This window comes from Hyaena hyaena, unplaced genomic scaffold (genome assembly GCF_003009895.1).
Source record: "Hyaena hyaena isolate Hyena2069 unplaced genomic scaffold, ASM300989v1 scaffold_34, whole genome shotgun sequence".
In the NCBI taxonomy this organism is placed as follows: Eukaryota; Metazoa; Chordata; class Mammalia; order Carnivora; family Hyaenidae; genus Hyaena; species Hyaena hyaena.
Genome location: NW_024080665.1, coordinates 2,236,324 through 2,260,436, shown reverse-complemented (window position 1 = coordinate 2,260,436; position 24,113 = coordinate 2,236,324). Strand labels below are relative to the sequence as shown.

Below are 24,113 nucleotides of genomic sequence, written 5' to 3'. Positions count from 1 at the left end.
AATGAAGACTTTTTAAAAATCCTTAAATCAGAACTCAAGACCCTTCATCTCCATTAATTCCTACACAGGTACACAGCTAGCCCAGATCATGATACTTTCCTCAAAACTACAGAGGAAAATTCACCAAGTATTTATCAGACACACTCAAACTTTAGCATCCATTCATTCTTTCAAACAATATTTATTCAGAACATAAAATGTTGAACAATGCTGAGCAAGATGCTATTCTGATTTTCTGGTTTCTCACTTAAAGACATGCACACACAGGAACACACAAGCACACACATGTAGACTATTCATATATCTCTAAAAAACTGATGCAGTATTTTGCTGTATATTTTAAATACACTTGATCACCAGGCTGGTAGGAACTTTAGTGTTACTATGTGTTATGAACACATGAGGTGGGAGTTTTACCATCTACCCATATATTCTGACATATACAGCTTACAGCAGCATGCCTTTAGCCACCATATAGTTGTATCATCCATGAATATCTGCTAGTATTTATGTACAGTTCCTTAAAACTCACATGAATGCTCTCTAGTGGAAGTATCAGCATCTGGAATAGTTAAGATGAAAAGACTGGCTAAAAGTAAAACAGGACTTACTATGGGCACCTGGGTGGCTCGGTCAGGTAAGCATCCAACTCTTGATTTTGGCTCAGGTCATGTTCTCGTGGTTCATGAGTTTGAGCCCCACACTGGGCTCTGTGCTGACAGTGCGTAGCCTGCTTGAGATTCTCTCTCTCTGCTCCTCCCCCACTCATGCTATCTCTGTCTCTCTGAAAATAAATAAACTTTAAAAAATTAAAATAATAAAACAGGACTTATTAGAGTTGCCATGTTAGCCATCATCCCCATCTAAGTAGGCTGCTTTGCCCACACACTCCTTGCCCTTATATAGAACTATACAATGAAAATAATCTGCTTTAAAGAGAAAAGACAAAATAAGCCTTCCGTTTTCCCTTCCATCCTTCTTCCCTTATTGAATAGTTCAGTCTAAGAGCCTGAGGTGGAGCCAAACAAAGTAGACTTCCATGTAATATGGGAGATGGTGGGGAAGGAGTTGCAGCCTGATCCAGAATGTAAGAGCCTGAACAAGGTCACAATGGAGTCTAAATGGGGGTAGGAGGAGGATGACCCATTGCAGGGTACAGAACCTCAGCAGAGTAAAGACAGTGCCCACATGGTGGCAGTGGGATGAAGAGTAATTACCTACATACAGGGGGAATTGATCTAATAAGTAAATATAATAAAAATAATGAAGAAGTAGGCTTCTCATTGCTAGAGAAGAAAGTTGCAAATACAAACAGAAAATTAAAATGAACCTGTGACACTGGATGGGAACTGAAAATACATTTGTGAACCCATGTTTTCAACATAGATAGGTAGGTAGACAGACAGGCAGGCAGGCAGGCAGGCAAACAGATGAATGATATACTGGGGCACCTGGGTGGCTCAGTCGGTTAAGCATCCAACTTCAGCTCAGGTCATGATCTCACGGTTCGTGGGTTCGAGCCCAGTGTCGGGCTCTGTGCTGACACCTAGCTCAGAGCCTGGAGCCTATTGCGGATTCTGTGTCTCCCTCTCTCTCTGACCTTCCCTTACTCACGCTGTCTCTCTCTCTCAGAAATAAATAAAAAACATTTAAAAAAAATTTTTTAAAAACCAGATGGATGATATAAAAATATAGATAAATATGGGGTGCCTGCTGGCTCAGTTGCAACAGCATGTGACTCTTGATCTTGAGCCCCACGTGGGGTGTAGAAATTACTTACATTTTTTTAAGCATCTAAAATAAATAAATATATATTATAGCTCTCTCACTGAGGGCATAGGAGCAGTGATGCACTGCAAAGAACATACATATACCCAGACTTTAGTTTCTAAAAACTGATCTTCACTAAAAGAAACCAAAGTTCCTTGGAGAAATAACTAATTCTTTTTTTTAATGTTTATTTTTGATAGAGACAGAGCACAGCAGGGGAAGGGCAGAGAGAGAGGGAGACACAGAATCTAAAGCAGGCTCCAGGCTCTGAGCTGTTAGCACAGAGCCTGACACAGGGCTCAAACCTACAAACTGAGATCATGAGCTGAGCCAAAGTCACACACTTAACTGACTGAGCCACAGAGGTGCCCCAAGAAATAACTAATTCTAATCTAGGTCCAAAGAACTATAAACCTGGAATATGCTGTACCAGGGAATAAAAATGTACTCAAAGAGTGAAGTAAATATGTCAAACGAAAACAGAAGCCAACTTCTGTTTCCATGGCCAAATGTGAAATAATCTGAGTATCAAAGCAAATTATTATAGTAACAGATAACAATATATTGGCTCAAAGAGGAATATGTTAGTCCACACTGATATAAATAAGTGAATGATGAAGAAGAGAGAACTTTTCCTTAGAGTAGGATGTTAACTAATGAATACAGAAGACGTGAGAGAATTAGACAATAGCCACTTGGCAGTCATCACATTAATAACTAATTCCACAGAATGCAAAATGGTGCAGCCACTATGGAAAACAGTGTGCCGGTTCCTCAAAAAGTTAAAAATAGAACTACCATATGACCCAGCAGTTGCACTACTAGGTATCTTTCCAAGGGATAGAGGTGTGCTATTTCGAAGGGGCACATGTACCCCAATGTTTCTAGCAGCACTGTCGACAATAGCCAAAGTATGGAAAGAGCCCAAATGTCCATAGATGGATGAATGGGTAAAGAAGATGTGGTATATATATACAATGAAGTATCACTCGGCAATCAAAAAGAATGAAATCTCGCCATTTTCAACTACGTGGGTGGAACTAGAGGGTATTATGCTAAGTGAAATTAGTCAGAGAAAGACAAATATCATATGATTTCACTCATATGAGGACTTTAAGATACAAAACAGATAATCATAAGGGAAGGGAAGCAAAACTGTACATCACTTGAAAGAATGCAAGAAAACAACATCACTTCTATAATACTCCTTCAAAAAATGGACAACCTGAATCTCTTCATGAGGCTCCATTAGACAAATCAAAACTGGGGAACATTACAAAATAAATGGCCTAGGGGCACCTGGGTGGCTCGTTGGGTGAGCATTTGACTTTGGCCCAGATTATGATCTCGCGGTTTGTGGGTTAGAGCCCCATGTCAGGCTTTGTGCTGACAGTGCGGAGCCTGTTTCGAACCCTCTGTCTCCCTCTCTCTCTGCCCCTTCCTGCTTGCTCTATCTCTCAAAACTAAATAAACATTAAAACAATTTTTTAATAATAAAAAAAACAAAATAAAAGGCCTAAAATCTTTTTACATGCCAAGGTCATGAAACTCAAGGAAAGACTAGGAACTGTTTCAGACTTACAGAATAGACACGACCACTAAATGCAATGTGTAGCCCTGGATGACATCCTTTGTTATAAAAGATGTTGAGTCAGGTGAAGAAACTTGAATGGGATTTGTGAGTTCATTGGTAGTCATGTTTTAATGTTAATTTCCTTATTTTGATGGCTGTACTATAGTTACAAAGAATGTTCTCAGGGCACCTGGGTGGGTCAGCTGGTTAAGTATCCGACTTCAGCCCAGGTCATGATCTCATAGTTTGTGGGTACCAGCCCCGTGTCTGGCTCTGTGCTAACAGCACAGAGCCTGGAGCCTGCTTCAGATTCTGTGTCTCCCTCTCTCTCTGCCCCTCCTCCACCTCAAAAATAAAGACACATTAAAAAAATTTTTTAAAGGGAGAAACAAACCCTCCACACCGTAACGCAAACTGACATTTACAGTTGTGTCATGCTATATCTCACCAAAAATTTCATTTTGAAAAGAAACTTTTGATGAATTCCCAGGAAAGGTTTAAAGATACTTAAATGGCAAAAAGAAAAAAAAAGTGCCCAACACCTTGCCCTTTCCATTTGCTTTCTATCAGAGGCCCTTTTCGCAGAGGCCCTTTTCGCCACCTCCTCTGAGTAGTCTAAACTCAGTATCAAATACGGGCTGCCTTGCAGATGCCAGCACATACTGTGCCTTTCAGAATATTTTTCAGAGCTGTGAATTTATTTATGTATAAACAATGTTTCAAGTCTATTCAAGTGGTTCCACAGAGTAATTCCACATGACAACTTTTTTCTACCATCAGAACCTACTAATATTAAAAAGAAAACCATAGTTTAAAAACAAACACTTAAAAGTCACAGTTTCCAAGGCTACAGGGAACAACTTAATGTTTGAAGCATCAAAACGGAATGCCTAGCACATTTTAAATAAGTATATTTTCTTCTCTGAGCAATGATAAAACTTCCTTTTTCTGCGTGCTCTATTAAAAAGGTTTTATAATAATAATTTATCATATAAGTAATCACCAAGTAAGACATTCATTTTTAGTCTTGAAAATATAACATTTGAAGTTGGCTATTTTGCCAGTTTTGCTATTCAGCTCCAAAGTCTCAACTGCTAGGATTAGCACTTTGATCCTTTGATCAAACACACACACACAGACACACACACACACACTCATAATGGAATTATGATGAGGTCTAAAAAGTATAAAAAGACTTTCATTAAGCATGTAAATTTTAACAAAACAATGTATTTTGTTAAAAACAGCATAGAGCAGAAGAGGCCTCAAGCATCTGGAGGGTGCCAAGAAAGTGTTGTACAACCTTGGACAAGTTATTAAACTTTCCTAAGCCTCAATTTCTCCCTTTGCCTATTGTGGCAGGTTATTGAAAGGATTAAATAATAAGGATTATAAAATATGTACAACACCTAACACCATATCTGCATGGAATGGGCACTCCAAGGAAAACAAAAACAAAGAAGCAGCTAGCACTAAAGAGCCAGAAGCCACCTATGTTAAAAGATAATAATGCAAAATTAATAAAACTAAGAATCTGGGCACAGAATGTGCGTTAAGTGCTGTAAGGTAAAAGAAATGGAGTGAGGTCCAAGAAAGCTTCCTAGAGCTGAAGAATGGGATCTACATCTGGAACAATGGATCTAACATGTCTGCAAACATTCCCTACCTGTGAACTTCTGCTCCTTACACTGCCTGGGAAACTCCTACTTATTCTTTATTAATTTAACATCAACCATGTGCTGGAAATAGACTAGGCACCAGAGGCTATAATAGTGAGCAAGATAAACCAGATTCTCTGGCTCCCATATAAGGTTAAATCTACTGGAAGAAACAGTAATTAAATAGGCAATTACACCACCATGTAAAGTTTTACACAGAAGATGGTAAGGTGCTTCCTTTCTCTCCTCCACCAACACACTCCCCAAAATGAAGATGCCACTTGAGTATGCTAAGGCCAAGATTTACATTTAGCATTAGGTAGGAGGCTCCCTTAGGCCTAAACTACCTGCTTTCACCCAGCCTTCTTCCAGAGAGCTGCCCTGATTACATTTCCTCTGGATATCTATCTGCTAGTAAAGCCACACTCTGATAATCACTTTTCTTTTGTGCAGAACTCCTGCTGGAACTGATACTGAAGAGGAGTGACTGACAGTGTAGCATAAGGCCCTACTAATAGCAGGTTCTCAATAAAGATTTGCTGCTAGTAACATTTTATTTCAAACTATTGTCCACATTCTTTTCTTAGATTACTGGATTACTAAACTCTGCACCTAACTGATCCCAAATCCTCAAAACATAGCATGCACGCTCCATGGTTTATATTCTAATTCTTGATTGTTAGTTTCTATACACATTCTCACAAAAATATAGTCTTGGGGTGCCTGGGTAGCTCAGTTGGTTAAGCGTCCGACTTCGGCTCAGGTCATGATCTCACAGTTCGTGGGTTCGAGCCCCGCGTCAGGCTCTGAGCCGACAACTAGCTCAGAGCCTGGAGCCTGTTTCAGATTCTGTAGCTCTCTCTCTCTCTGACCCTCCCCTGCTCATGCTCGCTCTCTCTCTCTCTCTCAGAAATAAATAAAAATTAAAAAAAAGAAACATTTAAAAAACAAAAATATAGTCTTAACTGTTGGATGATCAAGAATGTTAGAAAAATCTATAAACCCAATCTAATAACAATAAAAGCATCAGACATTTCAACAGAAGGACATTCTACAAAACACCTGACCAGCAATCCTTAACACAATCAAGGTCGTCAACAACAACAAAAGTCTGAGAAACTGTAATAGTGAAGAGGAACCTCAGGCAACATGATGACTAAATGTTACACATTATACATACAGAATGAGATCCTGGAAGAAGACATCTGAATAAAGTACAGGTTCTCGTTAATAATAATCTGTCAATATTGGTTCACTAATCATAACAAAGGTGCCACTGTGAGATCATAAAAAATACGTATATTGATCTTTGCCCCCCAGTTCCTGGCATAGAGCTTCTAACTAAGACCCTTGTAATTTCCTAAATCATAAAAACACTAGGAGCACTCTGGTTCCTAACACACAGTTCCTAAATTCCTTGGAATTTCCTGGATGTAGCAGCATCTTTGTTGAAATGAGATGAATCTCGGTGGGCTCCTGAATGGTGGCTTATCATCAGAAAGACCATATTAGAAGCTTGGAATTTTCAGCCCCATCTCCCATTCAACAGAGAGGGGGAAGAGGCTGGAAACGAAGTTAATAATTGATCATGCCTATGTGACAAAGCCTCTACAAAACCCCCCAGAAACATGGAGTTCAGAGAGCTCCCTGGTTGCTGAACACACAAAGGTGCCAGGAAAGCAATGCACCAGGAGAGCGCCTGCAAGCTTCGCACCCCTTCCACTTGCCTTGTTTTTACACATCCATCCCATCTGAATGTTCATCTGTATCTTTTATCATATTCTTTTAAAATAAGCTAGCAAACAGTAAGTAAGCTGTTTTCCTAAGTTAAGTGAACCACTATAAGCAAACTGATGGAACCTGAGGAGGGGGCTGTAGAAACTTCTCATTTCTAGATGGTTGGTCAGGAGCACAAATCACAATGTGGACTTGAGACTGGCATCTGAAGTGGGGTGGGGGGCAGTCTTGCAGGACTGAACCCTTCCCCTATGGGATCTGATACTATCTATTCGGAGACAGTGTCAGAATTGAGTTAACCTGCAGGGCGCCCAGATGGTGTTGCAGAATTGCTTGGTGTGCGAAACCCCACACACATCTGGTGTCAGAAATGTTGTAACTAAGGCAATGGTATGAGGGTGAAGGAGAAACAGAAGAAGGACTGAGTTTTTCCTACTCAACCTTACTAATGAAAGATATTAGGAATAAGGGAAAATGGGTACGGGGTAAATGAGAACTCTCTGCACTATCTTACAATGTTTCTGAAAAACACTTTGTAATAATAATATAACATTTAAAAAAGTAAAAACCAAATAAAGAATAGCTGATTTCTCATAACATCAGACTCAGGATGTTTATAACACCATGGTGAAAAGCCAGTACCTAAAGCACTAGTAAAAATTAGCCAACAAAACCTGAAAAAATAGTCCTTATTATTTAAACAAAGAATATGTATTTTTTTAAATTCTGCCAGATTATAATCGAGCCTAACAAAAACACAACCTGCAAGATCAACAAACCTGTTTTTGTCACTGACTCTTTTCCCAGGGGATTCAGTGGGCAAGATGCTCTTTCAAAATATCAACTTAATTCTCCTCCACACACTTATGAACTGAAGTCATAGTTCCAGTGTGAAGATCTTGAAAACTAAGCAAAGGGGTCTAGCTCACATTCTAAGACTGATAAAAAGTAGGACACCTGGAAAGATGTTTTGTGCCAAGTACACCACATAAGAATAGGGAGTGGAGCCCAGGTGGGTTCTTCCTCTTCAGAAACTTGACAATTACTTACACCATTTTTTGACACAAAAGATTTACCAATTTCATGATTAGTTGTCTCCTCACACACATACATATACCACACTTACCCAAACTCTAAGTTCCATGAAAGCAATAACTACCTTTCTACTTTTTCATATACAGAGTGCCTCATGTGTGAAATTCTATAGAATGATAAATTACCAGCAGATTAAAATGGAAATAACCATATGTTTTTAAATTGAAGTGAAATTCACATAATATACAACTAACCATTTAGAGTGTACAATCTGGTGGCACTTCGTGTATTAACAAGGTTGTGCAACTGCCACATAATCCAACTCTTATCTTAGAGATAAATGAATTCAAATATCACCCTCCCTTGTCCCTCCTCCAACAGCTAAAAAGTTATCAAGTCCCTTCCTCCTTTACTACATGTTGGTTTTCTCCTTATATCATTCTGTGATTAAATTAGTGTGCAGTGGTGAAGAAAGAAGGTAGACATCCACTCCGGTGAGAGGCGGCTCACCTTCTCCTCCAGAAGAGCCACTTTCACTGGAGCACACCTCTACCGCTAAAAAGTACCTTCTTATATTCAGTCTTTATCTGCCTTCCTTTGGCTCCCACAGGACTCACATCATGCCACCTCCAGTATTCATAAGCTATGACTGTCACCTCAATTATTTTAAGCCTTAGTTTCCTCATCTGTAAAAATGCGGATATTAACACCTACGGTTACAGGGCTGTTTTGAGAAATAAATAAGATCATGTATGGCTCACGTGGGGTTCAACTGTTTTCTCTTACACCCTGCATAATACTCAGCTTGGAGATGGAAGCAGACATCTTCCTTGCAATTCACAGCTGTCTTCCAGATCACTGCCCTCTCTGTGTTCTAAAAGCCCTCCATCCCTCTACTCTGCATACATTATAGCACTTTCCCTTCTCACTGCTGCTATGATATAGTTCTGATTCTAGCTTAGTAACTGAAGATTTTAGCACCTGACTCATCATCTCCTCTGCCACTGCTCGTCACTGTTCTTGGTGACTTCCACATTCATGCAGAAGACGAGCCGTGCAATACTCAAACGTCTCAGGTTCTTGACCTCCACCCTGTTCCACCATTTACTCTCTTACTTTAAGTCACAGTAACTTCAGTGCAGGTCATGATCTCGTGGTTCATGAGTTCGAGCCCCGCATCGGGCTCTGCGCTGACAGCTCAGAGCCTGGAGCCTGCTTCAGATTCTGTGTCTCTCTCTTTCTCTGCCCCTCCCCTGCTCATTCTCTCTCGCTTTCTCTCAAATAAACACTAAAATAAATTAGTAAGCAAGTAAATAAATAAATAAATAAATTGCAATAACTATAGCACCTTTAAAAACCCCAATTTCAAGCAGCCCAGCCTCTGACCGTCATCATCCATATTTCCAGATCACTCCTCACCACTGGAACTTCTACTGATCCCAGCACTTTTTCACTAACCATCTTTCCTCCATGCCCTTATTTCTCCCCTTGTCCAGCTTGTACATTATTATAAATCACTCCTCTTTACTTTCATAAATACCACCACAACTGACCTAGTTGCTCAGATTAATTATCTATAAGTTATCCTTAGGTCCAATTCCCCTCACATACCCAGACTGATTCCATTAGCAAGTCTGGTTAGCTCTATTTTCAAATTACGTCCAGAATGTGCCCCTTCTCTTAATTCACCTCATCTGCTATCAGAATAGTCTAAGTCACTCTTACCTGCAAATGACAAGTCTCTTAACTAATCTCTCCCCTGCCACTCTCCCTCCCCTCAGTTCTGTTCTCCATGCCAGGCCCATTTTCTTTAAATAAAAATCAGATCATATCACTCCCTTGATCAAAACCATCCAATATTTTCCCATCAAAATTGGGAAAAAATCTAAAACTTCACAATCTAGCTTCTGCTAACTTTGCTCACTATAGGCTAACCGCTTAGCTGTTCTTGCAACCAACCAAGCTCACTTCCACTCAGGGCTTTTATACTGCTAATTGTGTTCTCTACAATGTTCTTCCCACAGATAACCACACAGCTTGTTGCCTTCTCTTTTTCAAGGCTTTGTTCAAATATTTTCTTCTCAGTGAGGTCTTCCCTGATCACCCTATCTAAAATAACTCACCATGGGACTCCTGGATGGCTCAGTCAATTGAGTGTCCAACTCTTGATTTCAGCTCAGGTCATGATCCCCAGGGTCATGGGATTGAGCCCTGCATCAGGCTCCACACTGACTGTGAGTCTGCTCAAAATTCTCTCTCTTCTTCTGCCCCTCTCTCCCTTACTCTCTCTCTAAAACAAACAAACAAATAAATAATTCATTCTACCATCCTCGGTACTCTTGATCCCCTTTAGCACTATCATTATTTTACTCACAGAAAAAATACACCTACATATTTATTCTATAGAATGTGGGTGGCAGTATGGGAGAAAGGAAAGGAAATCTATCCATCTGGCTCTGTCACAATCCAACCTTATGCAAGTCAATTTCCCTTTCTGGATCTGTTTCCTCATTGCCAAAATAGGGATAACAAAGAATAGCATAAATCACATAAATTTGCTTTGAGGATTAAATGAGATAAAACATGTAGAGGATTTACCTGACAGTACATGTTAAATAAATGTGTCTATTTTACTATTATTACCCAATAATTTTTTGGCAAATTAATTCTAAGGCAGCAAATATATAGCCAAATCCTCTCTTCTCTAAGCTAAATATCTCCTATTCCTAACTAGCTTTCATATGACTGCTTTAAAACCCTTCTAGGGGCCATCTCCCCTTGATCTTCCTCATCAGAGTAAACAGGAACTCAATTTAAACAGAATATTCCAAATATGAGCTAATGAACATAAAGTCCATGAAGACTTGATATGGACACTGCATTTTAATTAATGCAATATTAGATCATCTTAGCTCCTTTTTGAAAGCTGCTGAGTCCATTTCTTGCTTACACCGAGTTTTTCATAAATTATAAATCTCCAGATGTTTAAATGTGCCCATAAACTATTTAAAGTCAGTTCTATTCCAAGGTTCACATCTGACTCTGTCACTAAAAACAAAAATCTGTGAGATCGAATAATCGGTGCTACTGTGGAAAACTCATTTTACCTCTAGGGCCTCAGTGTGCTTCTCGCAGAATCAGAATTTAAGGGACGGAAGCTTGAAGACAGAGAGGGATGCCAACTAAGGAAAAACCACTGTCCAATCACTCCACATGTACCATATAGAGGGAAAAGCAAAAAAGGGAACCACGTGTTCACAGAATTATAGAGACGGCTTTACATAACACCACCAACATGAGAAGACATGGAGATGAGTGTGCTAAGCATACTTCAGATGGCTCTAGGAAATGAAAGCCTCCACTGTGCAAGTGCCAGAAGACTCTGAGAAACGTCTGGCCACTTTATACTCAGGTGCACCACCGAAGAAATTTTATTGGAAGGGGTATGGGTACTGTTAGGCAGCTTCAAAGAGACAAAGAAATGTCACAGCAAATTCTTCCATAAGATGGAGAAATACATTAGAAAGGCTTTTGCCATTAGACATATGTGGACTCTGAAAACATACTAGCCCAATTTTTCCAAGCTACAGTTTGTTTCCCAGTAAAATAGAATTATAATAGTAGCATGCGATTGTGAATATTATAAAAATATGCATGCTAAATTTTCAGCTTTAAATGTCTTTCATGTTTTAGATACTCAAATATTATTTTCCTTCCCTACCACGTGTGTAGGCATACAAAAGGGTGAGAGCCTCACTTATTCCTACAATACCAACACAATATTTAGAAATTATTAATTTCTCAATGAATATAATGAGACTCCATTGCTTGCTGTATCTGTTCATCTATCCTACTAGAATATAAGTCCCCAAAGTAAGAATCTGGCTTCTCATGTTAAGAGAGTACTTCTAGTCATAAAGGATCAACTATAGGAAAGAGGCTATTATTTTTACGATGTCCACTCTTCTTAACAGATAAACATGTTGAGTCTCAGATTCTCTTCCAAGGTAAAATATCCCACTTTTAAAATAAAGGTTACTTCAAGGGCCAGGTGCTATCCTGATAAGCATAACGTATTAAATCTCCTAAAACCTCTGATAAGTTCTCTTAATAAAGCAACATGTAAAAAAATCAAGTTATGGGTGGGGTAGGTGTTTAATGGTAAGTGGTTATTTTGATTGGCAGAGACATCAGGGTGAAATCACAAAATCTTGGAAGGTTGTCTTGGAACACGCCTGGCACTAGTGTGAATGCAGAAGTTACAAGGCAGCGATGTGGGGTGTGACGGGAAAGCCATCATTTGCAGGGACTTCTTAAACAAAGCAGTCTCAGTAAAGTAGCCCTGTTAATTCAAGCCAGAACTGAAGGACAGGGGGAGGGTCAGAGAACATCTCTCTTCTCTCTCTTCGGCAGAAGACTACTCTTATACTTACCTGCCCTCAATGTATGCTCTTTGCCTCTTTCCACTGATTTTCTACACTTAACTATTCCAACAACATTTAAAAATTAACTATTGCTCCAAGCCAGGAATTCTAAACACTGTTTTGGAGAGGGCTCATTTAATTTACCCACTACGTTCCTACTACTCCTTTAGTATACTAGAGAAAACAGACTTAGGAGCTTGAATAGCCTCCAAAAAGTCCCAGTTAAAGACGATCAGATCTGTCAGTTAATTCATTTAATAAATTGGAGTTAATTTACCATATGATGCCTTTACATGACTTTCACTAGCAAATGCTTTGTCTAAAATTAAATACTCGGACACTTTATGTTAAAAACATAGTATAATTGGTAGAGAACATATCCAAGGTTGGTATTATCTTTGGAAAGGTGATTAAAGATCATTTTTAAAAATTCCTCCAAAGACCTACCTATTATTCAGTTATTATCCAACCAGGTTGTATTTTATCTAGTATTTACTATTTTAACCATTCATTCATTTAACAAATATTAAGTCAAGTTGGTGGTATATGTCAGGTTGGGAACAATATCATAAACTAGATCCTAATTCACTAGGCTTGTGTAGTTTAAGTTCTCCTCTCTTATGCTAATATTTTAAAGGCATAAAGTATCTCAAATAATTTGCGTTACCTTACACAGTAAAAGAATTCTTCAATATCCAAAAGCATCTTCTCGAAGAAGAATTTATAATATAACAATATTTCTAACTGAAATACTAGAGTGGTTTCTGGGATTAGAAAATGTCCTATAAATTATTAAAATGATCAAGAGAATTATAAAATTAAAATATCCATCCCATTTCAGCAATAAATTTAAAAATCTACGGGAAATATATGGTTTCTTAGCAAAACCTAATTGCCAAGAATAAACCACAAAGTAGGAAAAAATGGATAGAGCAAATAGCTTAACAGGTATTAGAGTTTATCATTATAAGACACCTAAACTAGATAATTTAACAGCTAAATTCTAATAAACCTTTAAAGAATTTACAATTTCCAAAACTACTTACTGTGTTCCAGCTGATGATAATGCTACTACTTAACATATGTAGTTTTTTTTTTAATATTTTATTTACTTTTGAGAGAGAGAGAGAGACAGCATGAGCAGGGGAGGGTCAGAGAGAGAGGGAGCTACAGAATCTGAAACACGCTCCAGGCTCTGAGCTAGTTGTCAGCACAGAGCCTGATGCGGGGCTCGAACCCACGAACCATGAGATCATGACCTGAGCCGAAGTCAGACACTTAACCGACTGAGCCACCCAGGCGCCCCTTAACATATGTAGTCATTTAGGCACTGTACTAAGTTCTTCATATTCATTTATTTAATCCTCCAAACAACCCCATAAGGGTGATGCTATTATTATCATTTAAGAGATTAGGGTCACAGAAAAAGATGAAAAGCTTGCCAATTCAATTTAAGATCTGAGGAAAAATGGTTACCTACCCTGTCCCACATCCCCCACTCTGCAAAAACCAACTACATATTACAAATACTACACACCAATCTCATTATAGTAATGAGCAAAAGAATAACCTATCACTAATTAATAATGCAATATCAGGAAATCTACATACTTTATTACAGCTATAAATTAAAGGAAGAAAAACATGTTAATAATAAATGCCTTTGGAAAGGCATTGCCAAAAATTCAGCATCTATTCCTAATAAAAACATAAAATAAACAGGAAAAATTATTTAAAATATTTTCCAAAATTAGCAAAATATCCTGAACAGCAAAATATTGGACATTTTCAATTAAACCAAGAACTAGACTAGCATGCTCACTATTTCCATTACTTTCTGGCATTATTTTACAAGTTTTAAGTTTTAGTAAATGCAATAAGAGTAGAAAATCACTGTAAACACTGGATAAGAACAAATAAACCTACATTTTATTGATGGTAATGAGTATAGGCCAAGAAAATCTAACAGAGCTTTCCTTAAAAAAACAATAATAACAAGAGAAATAATTTGATATAGACATAGAAGATTTTCTTAAAATTATAGCTTTTCCCTATGAAGCAATGGAAATGGAAAATATACTTTATACAATAAGGTAAAAACTATACCATACTTAAAAACAAACTTAGTGGAAAAGCACATGACCATATGAAGAAAAGTATAAAATCTTATTAAAGGAATACAATAAAATTTATAACAAATATATAAGACATAACATGTCTGGATGGGAATACTAATATCATAAAAATGACAGCTCTGTTAAAACATAAGAAGCCAATGAATACAAAAATTCCCATTCAAATTCTAATAAAGTTTTTTTAAGAATAGGACAAAATAACCTTAGAGTTCATATGGAAGAATAAAGTTCTGAGAACAGACAAAAATAGTTATGAAAACGAAGGATAGCAAGAAGGGGATCTGCCTTACTTGATAGCACAAACCTATTAAAAACCCACCCTGATTAAATCAATCTGAGATTGGCAAAGGAATAGACAAAAAGATCATAACCAAAAAGAGAATCCAGAAATGGGCCCAGTATGTATGAGCTTTTAATATATGACAAAAGTAATATTTAAATTCAGTGGGAAAAAATAGGTACTGACACAACTGGATATTCATCTGTGAAGAAAATTAATCTACCTGACAATCTATGGGATATCTACATAAAATATTTAAGAAAACTTCCAAGATGAATTAAAGATTTCATTTAAAAAGTAAAATAGGGGCGCCTGGGTGGCTTAGTCGGTTAAGCGTCCGAGTTTCGCTTAGGTCATGATCTCGCGGTTCGTGGGTTCGAGCCCCGCGTCGGGCTCTGTGCTGCCTGCCAGCTCAGGGCCTGGAGCCTGTTTCAGTCTGTGACTCCCTCTCTCTCTGACCCTCCCCTGCTCACGCTGTCTCTCGCTCTCTTTCTCTCCTAGAAATAAATAAAACATTTAAAAAAAAAAGAAAAAGTAGAATTATATACTACGACAAACATAAACTTTTGTATAAGGCATACCAAGTCAAGACATAATTGATAGATTTGGAAAAAACAGCAAGGACTCTTAAAACTTTATGAAAAAAATGCAAGCAACTCAATAAAAAGTATATATATATGACTAAGCAAATTCACAGAAGAATACACTTAAACAGCTAACAAACTCCAGAAAAGATGTTAACTGTCACTTGTAGCTCAGACGAAGCTTATACTGAACCTAATGAGATTTAACTAAAAAAAACCACCAAAAAATAATTTCTCACTGCCAGCAGGGATTCAGGATGAGGAATAATGCCACATATTATTTGCACTCTTTGAGAAAACAATCTGACATCTCTTAATATTAAAAACTAAACATGCCCTCTGACCAAAGTTCCACTCCTGGAAATTCAATCTACAGGAATAAATACATCATAACTATTAAGATATAGATATACAGATATACAGATAAATTTGCTGCAGTATTGTGCATTGTGGCAAAACAAACAAAAAACCAGAGCCACAGTAAATATTAACACCTATCAACAGTGCAATAGTTGAAAAATATGGTACATCTCTATCATGGACTATTATGAAACCATTAAAAGAGTGAATTGAAGAGATTTGTACATGGAATACTGAACAAGAAAAATAAGATACAGTCATGTATATAATATCCATTAAAATTTTGTACAACAGCAATTAAAACTCTTATCACACATAACTATGTATGTATATGCATATACAGTGATACCTATGACGTGTATATAAAGACCATGGGGGAAAAATACAGACACACATCAAATTGTTAACTTGGGTCACATGGACATGTGTTCCATGTTTGGGTAGCATCTTAGTTCAGGCTGCTATAATAAAATACTATGGACTGGATGGGTTATAAACAGAAATTTATTTCTCACAGTTCTAGAGGCTGGGAAGTCCAAGATCAAGGACCTGCTTGGTTGGTGTCTGGTGAAAGCCTGCTTATTTGTTCACAGACAGTCATCTTTTCACTATAACCTCAGATGGTGGAAGAAGCAGGTATCTCCCCAGGGGCTCTTTTATAAGGGCACTACCACATCTTGAGGGCAGACCCCCAAAGCCCCACCCCCGAATACCATCACCCTGGGAACTAGGTTTTAACATACAGATGGGGTACGTGGGGTAGGTGGAGATGACAAACACTCAGGCTACAGCTTGTGGTTTCCTAGCAGAGTAGTGGGGGAGAAGGGCTTAGGGAAGAAGACGATCCAAAATGTAAACAAAAGGGGGGAAAAAACGGCACCTAAAATTATCCTGTATTTTGTTAAAATTCTACTTTTGCAAATACACATATGTATTTGTACATGTATATGTATGTTTATGTATACATATATATATGTTTAAGTGTATTTATGTATATGTACACATATTTATGTGTGCATATGTGGGGAGAGAAAGGTGAATATGAAAATGTGCTATTACAGGGGTGCCTGGGTGGCTCAGTCGGTTAAGCTTCCGACTTCGGCTCAGGTCATGATCTCACGGTTCATGGGTTTGAGCCCCACATCGGGCTCTGTGCTGACTGCCAGTTCAGAGCCTGGAGCCTGTTTCAGATTCTGTGTCTCCCTCTCTCTCTGACCTTCCCCTGCTCATACTGTCTGTCTCTGTCTCTCTCTCTCTCTCTCTGAAATGAAACATTTGAAAAAAATTTTTTAAAAAGAAAATATGCTATTACAGATAAATACTGTTTTTGTTTAACCAAAGCTTATATTAAATACCAAAACTTTTCATTTTAAATTTTGATTGAATACCTTTCTAAAACTTATCATGTGCCCCTGTTTTTTTTTTTTTAATACTGCTGCCCAGGCTCTACCCTCAGAGATTCTGCTTGAATGTGTCTGGAGTGAGACCTAAGAATCGACTTTCTTTTTTTTTTATGTTTATTTATTTTTGAGAGAGACAGAGTGCAAGTGCAAGTGCAGGGGGAGTAGCAAAGAAAGAGGGAGACACGGAATCTGAAGCTGTGCTGACAGCTCAGAGCCTGACATGGGGCTCGAACTCATGGACTGTGAGATCATGACCTGAGCTGAAGTAGACGCTTAACCAACTGAGTCTCTCAAGTGCCCCAAGTGTCCCAGTTTTCTGACACAGGCTCTAATAATCACAACTTTCTATTTTATTGATGATTTGGTATCAACGTGGCATAATGGAAAAAAGCACATTTCCAGACCTCATTCAAACCTGCTTTGACACTTATTTGTACTGTGGTGCTAAGGAAGTCATTTCACCTTTCTGTGATTCACTTTCGTCATCTATTAGAAATAGCATTAGCTAAAACCAACACAATTTACTAAGTACTTCTCACCATTAACTCAGATATGAACTGCAATATGGAGATGTGCTTGGGTAAAGGTCTGACACACATAGAAGAGGTAATTTAATGCTGCTTTTTTACTTAGTCTTTCCCTCTATAGTTGGACTATTTCTCCCCACCCTTCTTTTAGCTGTGAGAGTGCTACTTATGAATCCAAACATAGTGACTTTAAAGGTAGGACAGTAGCTAATATGACTTACTACTCAATTATGTTCCAGAATCAAAGACTAAATCACAGACAGAGCAAATTATCAGCAAGCTTTCACTGCTCTTTGCTGTCAGTGTGTCTAGGTTAACAGGAATCCTCTTAATACCCCTTGTAATTTATGAAAAATGAGCACACAGACACTGAGTAAGGGCCTGGTCTCTGCTACAAATGGCAAAACACAGGAGGTTTAGAACACAAATTCTATGATATCTTTTGCTTACAGCTGTGTTCTTAGCTATATTCTTTATACTTGCAATTACCAAAGAGAGTTCATTAGGCAGGAAGACGGAAAGACTCTCCCTGCAGCCAAAGCTGGTTATCAAATCCAAAATTTAAAGATTATAGACAGGGTAATGCCCTTATACATCTCATCCCATCTGTTTTCTAAACATTACCCAAAGAATCATGTATTTGATGTAAGCATTTCCCTTTTAAAATTGAAATTTTATAGGAGAAAGTATTGTCTATCAAAGCAGGGAAAGGGAGGGGGAGTAACAATTTACCTCCAGACAGCCAGATAAATGTCTTCCAGAAAAATTCATATAAGGAGAATAAGATTAAAAGTCACAAAATCCTGAAATCTCACCAGATGTTTTGTGGAGGGCAGTGGCAGGAAGAAAAGAGGCAGCTGAAGGTTCATAGATCTGATTACATTTTCAACACTTTTTAGATAATGGCCTAGAAATTTTTTTACAGCTTTCATTTTGCCAGATGCAAACCAAAACCAGTAACTATTACAATGAAAACCCGTGAAACCTCAAATTAGTTCAATTTGATCAAAAGAGCATTTATTGTCTGCTTAAGAGATGCATCGTGATAGGGTTTATACAGAAACCAATAAAACAAGAGATTCCTGCCTAAAGGACCCTTCAGTTTGGGGGTGCTAACAGGAGAGAGAATCAGACAATGGAGAACTAACTGTAATACAGTAAGTACTCAATAAATGCTAGCTATTAGTTGCACAGGCAATGGTAGGAGGACTTGAAAGAGGGACACTAGTCCCTACATTCAAAACTCCTTTGAGGAGCACCTAGCTGGCTCAGTCAGTGGAGTGTGCAACTCTTGATCTCGAGGTTATGAGTTCAAGCCCTACATTGGGTAGAGATTACTTTAAAAAAGAAAGAAGAAAAAAAAAAAGGACAATGTCCGTTGAATACCACATTAAGAAGTGTGGACTTCTTGGGGCGCCTGGGTGCCTCAGTGAATTAAGTGTCCAACTCTTGATTTCAGCTCAGGTCATGATCGCATAGTTGTGAAATCAAGCCCAACATTGGGTTCCACTGGGCTCTGCACTGAGCATGGAGCCTGCTTGGGATTCTCTCTCTCTCTCTCTCTCTCTGCCCTTTCTCCCCCTCAAAATAAATAAAGAAACTTTAAAAAAGAAGAAGAACTGTGGACTATATCCTATATGTGATGGCTCCAAGATTTCTAGGCCCAATGAGTGGCAAAACTGACATATATATATTTTTTTTAAGGTTACTCTGGCAGCAATGTGGCAGATAAATCATACCAAAGCAATACAAAAGATTAGAAAGCAGTAAAATATACTGGTTAAGAATATGGGCTCAGAAACTAGATTTTTCTGGATCTGAATACAGGCTAACAAGAACTACTTATGTGACCTCGATAAGCTACTTAACTACTCTGTGCCTCAATTTCCTCATCTGTTAAACAGGCACAGAAAGAGATCTCAACAATGAGGGTGGCTATAAAATTAAGAGAGTTTATGAATGCTAAGCCCTGAGAAAAGTTCCTGGCACAAAGTTACTGTTCAATAAATAATAGCAACTAATTGCATGAAGGAAAAACTGGTAGTAGGGAGACTAGTTAGGAGGTCAAGAAACAGTCCCAGAAAATGGAAATGGGAACAAAGAGGAGTATGTTCACTTGGGTGCCTGACATGATGATATACAGGACATCAGACCAGGGAAAAGAAAAGGTAGAGAAGTATTACACCAATGAGTGTAGCTCTGGACACATTAGGGCTGAGATTCCTACAGAACATGAAATATAAATGTCCAAAAGAGGAAGGAACTGGAGGTACAGATTTGAGGGTGTGCTGGGTGCAGCTCTGGTCATGGAAGAGAGCACTCAGGGAGAAAGAATAATGTAGAAGAGCCACAGGATCCACAGGACCTGGGGCTCCAGGATCACAACAGCATCCACGGGAACTCCAACATACCTGCGGATTGTCAATAAGATAGTAAGAGAGGAGGAAATATAGCCATATGAAAGAATACCCTCCTTTAAGAAGTTTTCAGTGTTGCTAGGGAGAAAAAACATATACCCATTAAGCAATTTTATCATGATTGTTCAGGATTTATAAAAGTAACTCTAAAGTAGAGATGAGGTGGGAGACATCAGAATGGCAGGAAAAGAAAGAGACATTATGCCGATGATTGAAAAAGTTAACGCTAATAGAAAAAAGGAACAGTGTGGCATTGAGAAGAAAGCTAATTCCAAGATGGAGGAAGGAAAGGGGAAAATGAAAACCATTCTGTCCTGAATGTCTACTATATGTCAGTAACTGTCCTAGGATCTTTTAAATATCTTCCCTTATTTAATTCTCATAATATTCCTATGAGAAAAATATTGCCATTTTACACAAGTAGTTTGAGGCATACCAAAGGAGAGTAATTTGCCCCAAGTCTGGCACCCAGTTTTGGGCCTATGACAGTATTAGGAACAAGAAATGAAGGTGGCAGGCCCATGATTCTTCACCCACTTCTACTTCTTAAACTGGCAAAACAGGCATGACAAGAAGGGGGAGGGAGCAATAAAAACCATCCTAGGAAAATACCAAAATTATTCCCACTTATCTCACTACAGGAGAGCTACCTTTTTTGAAGAAGTATGAGAGGAAAGAAAATGAGTTTTTAAACTCAAAAGTAATCGTCCAGTCTCAGAGAACAGACAGGATTACAGCCATCTCCTGCTTCCAGCCTCATCCCGCTGATCCCACGCTGTCCCCACAGCTGGAAATCTAAATTACACACCAACCATGTCCCTCCTTCTCTTTCTAATCTTTGACTAACTCTGTATCACCAACAGGATTTTAAAGAATCAACAGAACCGAAAGGAGAAAGTTATCCAGTAAGCCTAGGAACTCCTGAACCTAGAAGGAATAATAGAAGGGGAAAAAAGTTAACTTCTAAAAATAAATGCTCACTTGTAATTTATAACCCAGCTTTTCTCAATTCAAAACCATAAAAATAAATGAAATTTCAAGTGCCAGCCAAAGAGCAACATTGACACCTTGTGGTGAACATCCTAATTTGACGTATTGAATGTAATGAGTAAAGTGGCTCCTCATTAAATGGAACACTTAATCCTCGCATTTCCAAGGGTTAGAGAAGTAAAAATTTAATTACCATCACACATACTGAATGTAAATTTGGAAAGAGCTGCTATTACTTTGGTAACATTGAAATTAGCCTACATGTTTAACTACTGGAGGAAAACACTGAATAAAACCTCAGGTCACGGTTTTCCCACGAAACAGTGTAACACATCCACCTGAATGGGTTCTAATGCTCTGGTCGTCAGTGCTGCAAAATCCTTGCTTTAGTCAAGATATCCTATTTTTCTGTGACATTCACACTTAAAACTTGGAAGAAATAAATGCATCCAAGTGGCACAACAACATAATGGAAGTTATTCACTAGAATATACTCTGAAAATACAGAATCAAGAGATCTGGGTTTAGTCCTGACACCAAATGCACTGAGAATTTTGTTAAGTTAAGTGATGTCCAAGAACTCAGACTGTGTTTTCATATAAAAGTACAGATCAAGAAGTAACAATTTCATACACCGCCCCCACCCCAAAAAAAGCATCAGGAAAAGAAAAACATATTATTTCTAAAAATTACTCCATCCTTGTACAATGTTGCCTGAGTTAAAAGAAGGGAAACTGAATGAAACTGATCAGCACAAAATTAAATTTCTCAGCTCTCAACAGAAATCATGCCTAGAAAGGAAACCCCCAGGACATATATCATTGCATGAATCAATGTTAAATAAATGAGCAACTATCAAATTCATCTGATGATTCTGAATTTATGGAAGGCTCTGTGATCTTCAAAAAATTTTCTCTGTCATTTTGCTATGTGCACCTTATAATAATTTTACAAGCACCAATCTAGAAAGGTAAGTGAGACTCTAAAAAGGATCTGCAAAACTTGCTTGCCAGAAAACCTTCACACCAACTTCTAGTCTAGCTCTTAATTGCTACGTGCTCGCAGATTAATCATTTAACACCTCTTGGCCTCAGCTTCTACACTGAAGACAAAGGCTGATCCCTGATGTCTGAACACAAAAAACTTCTAAGATAGTAAGATAATAAATGTGGAAATGCTTGTAAATTACACAAATTTGTAACGTTACTGCCTCCACCTTTTAGAAGAATCAGAGGGGTTAAATGAATTCGGATAAACCAGGGATAACTGAGGTCAGGGTCAAGTTAACCAAAGCATTCTCTATTAGACCCTGTTGCTTCCCAAGACCCTACAGTATTTCTTCAGTTCTTATTTTCCTGTCTCATTACAGAGCATTCAATGCTGCTTGAATCTCTATTCTCTTAGTTTCTATGATGCCACCTTGCTCAAATCCTCCTCTTTTCACTGACTTCATATTTATTTTTCTTTTAATTCTATGGATTTCTCTAATAAGATCACACCATCTCACACTTGGAAAGTATCTTTAAAATAGTAATATCCATACTCTCATTTCACTGAGGAAGGCAGGTCAAGAAATATCAGTGGCTTACCCACATTTCAAATGACTGCTGTACATTCTTCTTTTTAATACTTAAAATTCAATGTACTCCCAGAATGAATAGGCTCAAAAATGTGTTATATATTTTGACACCTCCTGCTTTCCATCCAGATACCAATCCTGTCCATTCTCTTACATATCCTAAGAAGTCAAAGTGAAAGTACTCCTCAGATAAGAATCAAAAGTCATCAAACACCTGTAGGTACTATAGCTGAAATCATTGACTCTTAAGAGCAATTTACATAGGCATGTGACCAAACTTTATCATCATGGATAATAAGATTCAAGATTTGCAAAGGAAAGGCCTATTTCATAATGTTTATAAAATAAACAATCATCCAATTGGACAAGAATCCAACCATCCTTCTGGACTCTTCCGCTAGTAGATATATTCAGGATGTCTAATGGTCTGAAATTTATGATGTGTTATGTAAACATTAGAAAATTACTGCCAAAATCAAATTTCAATGAAACATCTGTCTAAGTAGGGCGAATACAAGCTAAGTGTCACTGTTACCTTTATTTTGAGCCGCATTTATTTTGGTTGCCTGCCTCCTGTGAAAATGTCCTTGATGATCTACCACATTGAAAATTAAAAACAAATTTGGAAATTTTTCAAAATTAAGCCCAGACACTATGAAAATATAGAGTGAAGGCATTTAGTTAAGCCTCTGAGCGTGAGATTCATGCAAAGCTCCTTTGCCTTGACAAACATGATTCTTTTAAGAAGAAAAGCAGGTCAAAACTTTAAGCCATGTCTGGGGCTAGTGGAGGGCTTTTTTAGAAATGCTGTAGTTGTTAAGATTTTGATAAGTCTAAAGTCTGTACCTCTAGTTGCTGCTCTTTATAGTACAGAAAACCGGAAACAGCTCATGTCCCTGTTTTAAGATCACTGGCTTCCAATCATTCTCTCCCACTGTCCAGAGAAAGGAAACAGCTTTCCGAAGGCTTTGTGAAACAGATAAACTTAAATCACTGTAGCTACAAAATTTATGAAGCTCTCACAAAAAAATGCTAAAAATGCTAAGCCTGAATAACAACATCTAAAGCTCCCATACATTTCCTCAGACAGAAACGTCACAAACTCAAAATGAGGAAGATTCTTTAGAAAGTGCAGGAAGTCTAAGAAGTTTCTTACCGCAGCAAAGAAAAGACATCATAAGAATTGCGAACACAGTTCTGATCCACCTGAAGAAGAATATTCTTCTGAGCATTTGAATAACCCTGAAAGACATTAATCAACAAATTAAAGAAAGTAAAACAAAATATGTGTAAAACTTAATCTTAATGTTTGCCTTCTGAAAATTGTGATTTAGAAACACCTCAGTAAATTCAAATTGTTATTCCGAAAAGCACAACTTTCATATTTAAATGGTAAGTGAATTTAAAATAAGTATCTTCTAGTATTTTCCCGCAGAAGTCATGTTACACATTATAGATTGTGGTGAACTTCCCAGGGAAGCCCCAGAAGTCTTCTTAACATATCATGTGACTGAAGAAGAGTACTAACAATAACATTTCAAGTATGTGTGGCCATCATATATAATGTTTATATGGAGAAAAAAGTCATTCCAAGTTCTAATTAGGAATACCAGGAACAAATATTTCTACTTAGTGAAATAA

General features: G+C 37.8%; 1 protein-coding gene and 1 long non-coding RNA gene across 2 annotated transcripts in view; one reads left to right on the top strand and one right to left on the bottom strand.

Moving 5' to 3' along the window:
* The window catches only part of UVRAG (UV radiation resistance associated), a 286,651-nt gene that overhangs the window by 187,911 nt on the left and 74,627 nt on the right, over positions 1 to 24,113 (bottom strand). The window contains exon 6 of the mRNA XM_039228691.1: positions 23,629 to 23,714. Within this exon, the coding sequence (XP_039084622.1) occupies positions 23,629 to 23,714 (86 nt within the window). The remainder of the gene's footprint in view (positions 1 to 23,628; positions 23,715 to 24,113) is intronic.
* LOC120229590 lies at positions 701 to 23,712 on the top strand. Its single transcript, XR_005527784.1, has 3 exons — positions 701 to 712; positions 1,054 to 1,056; positions 23,618 to 23,712. It is a non-coding gene; the product is annotated as an uncharacterized LOC120229590 (long non-coding RNA).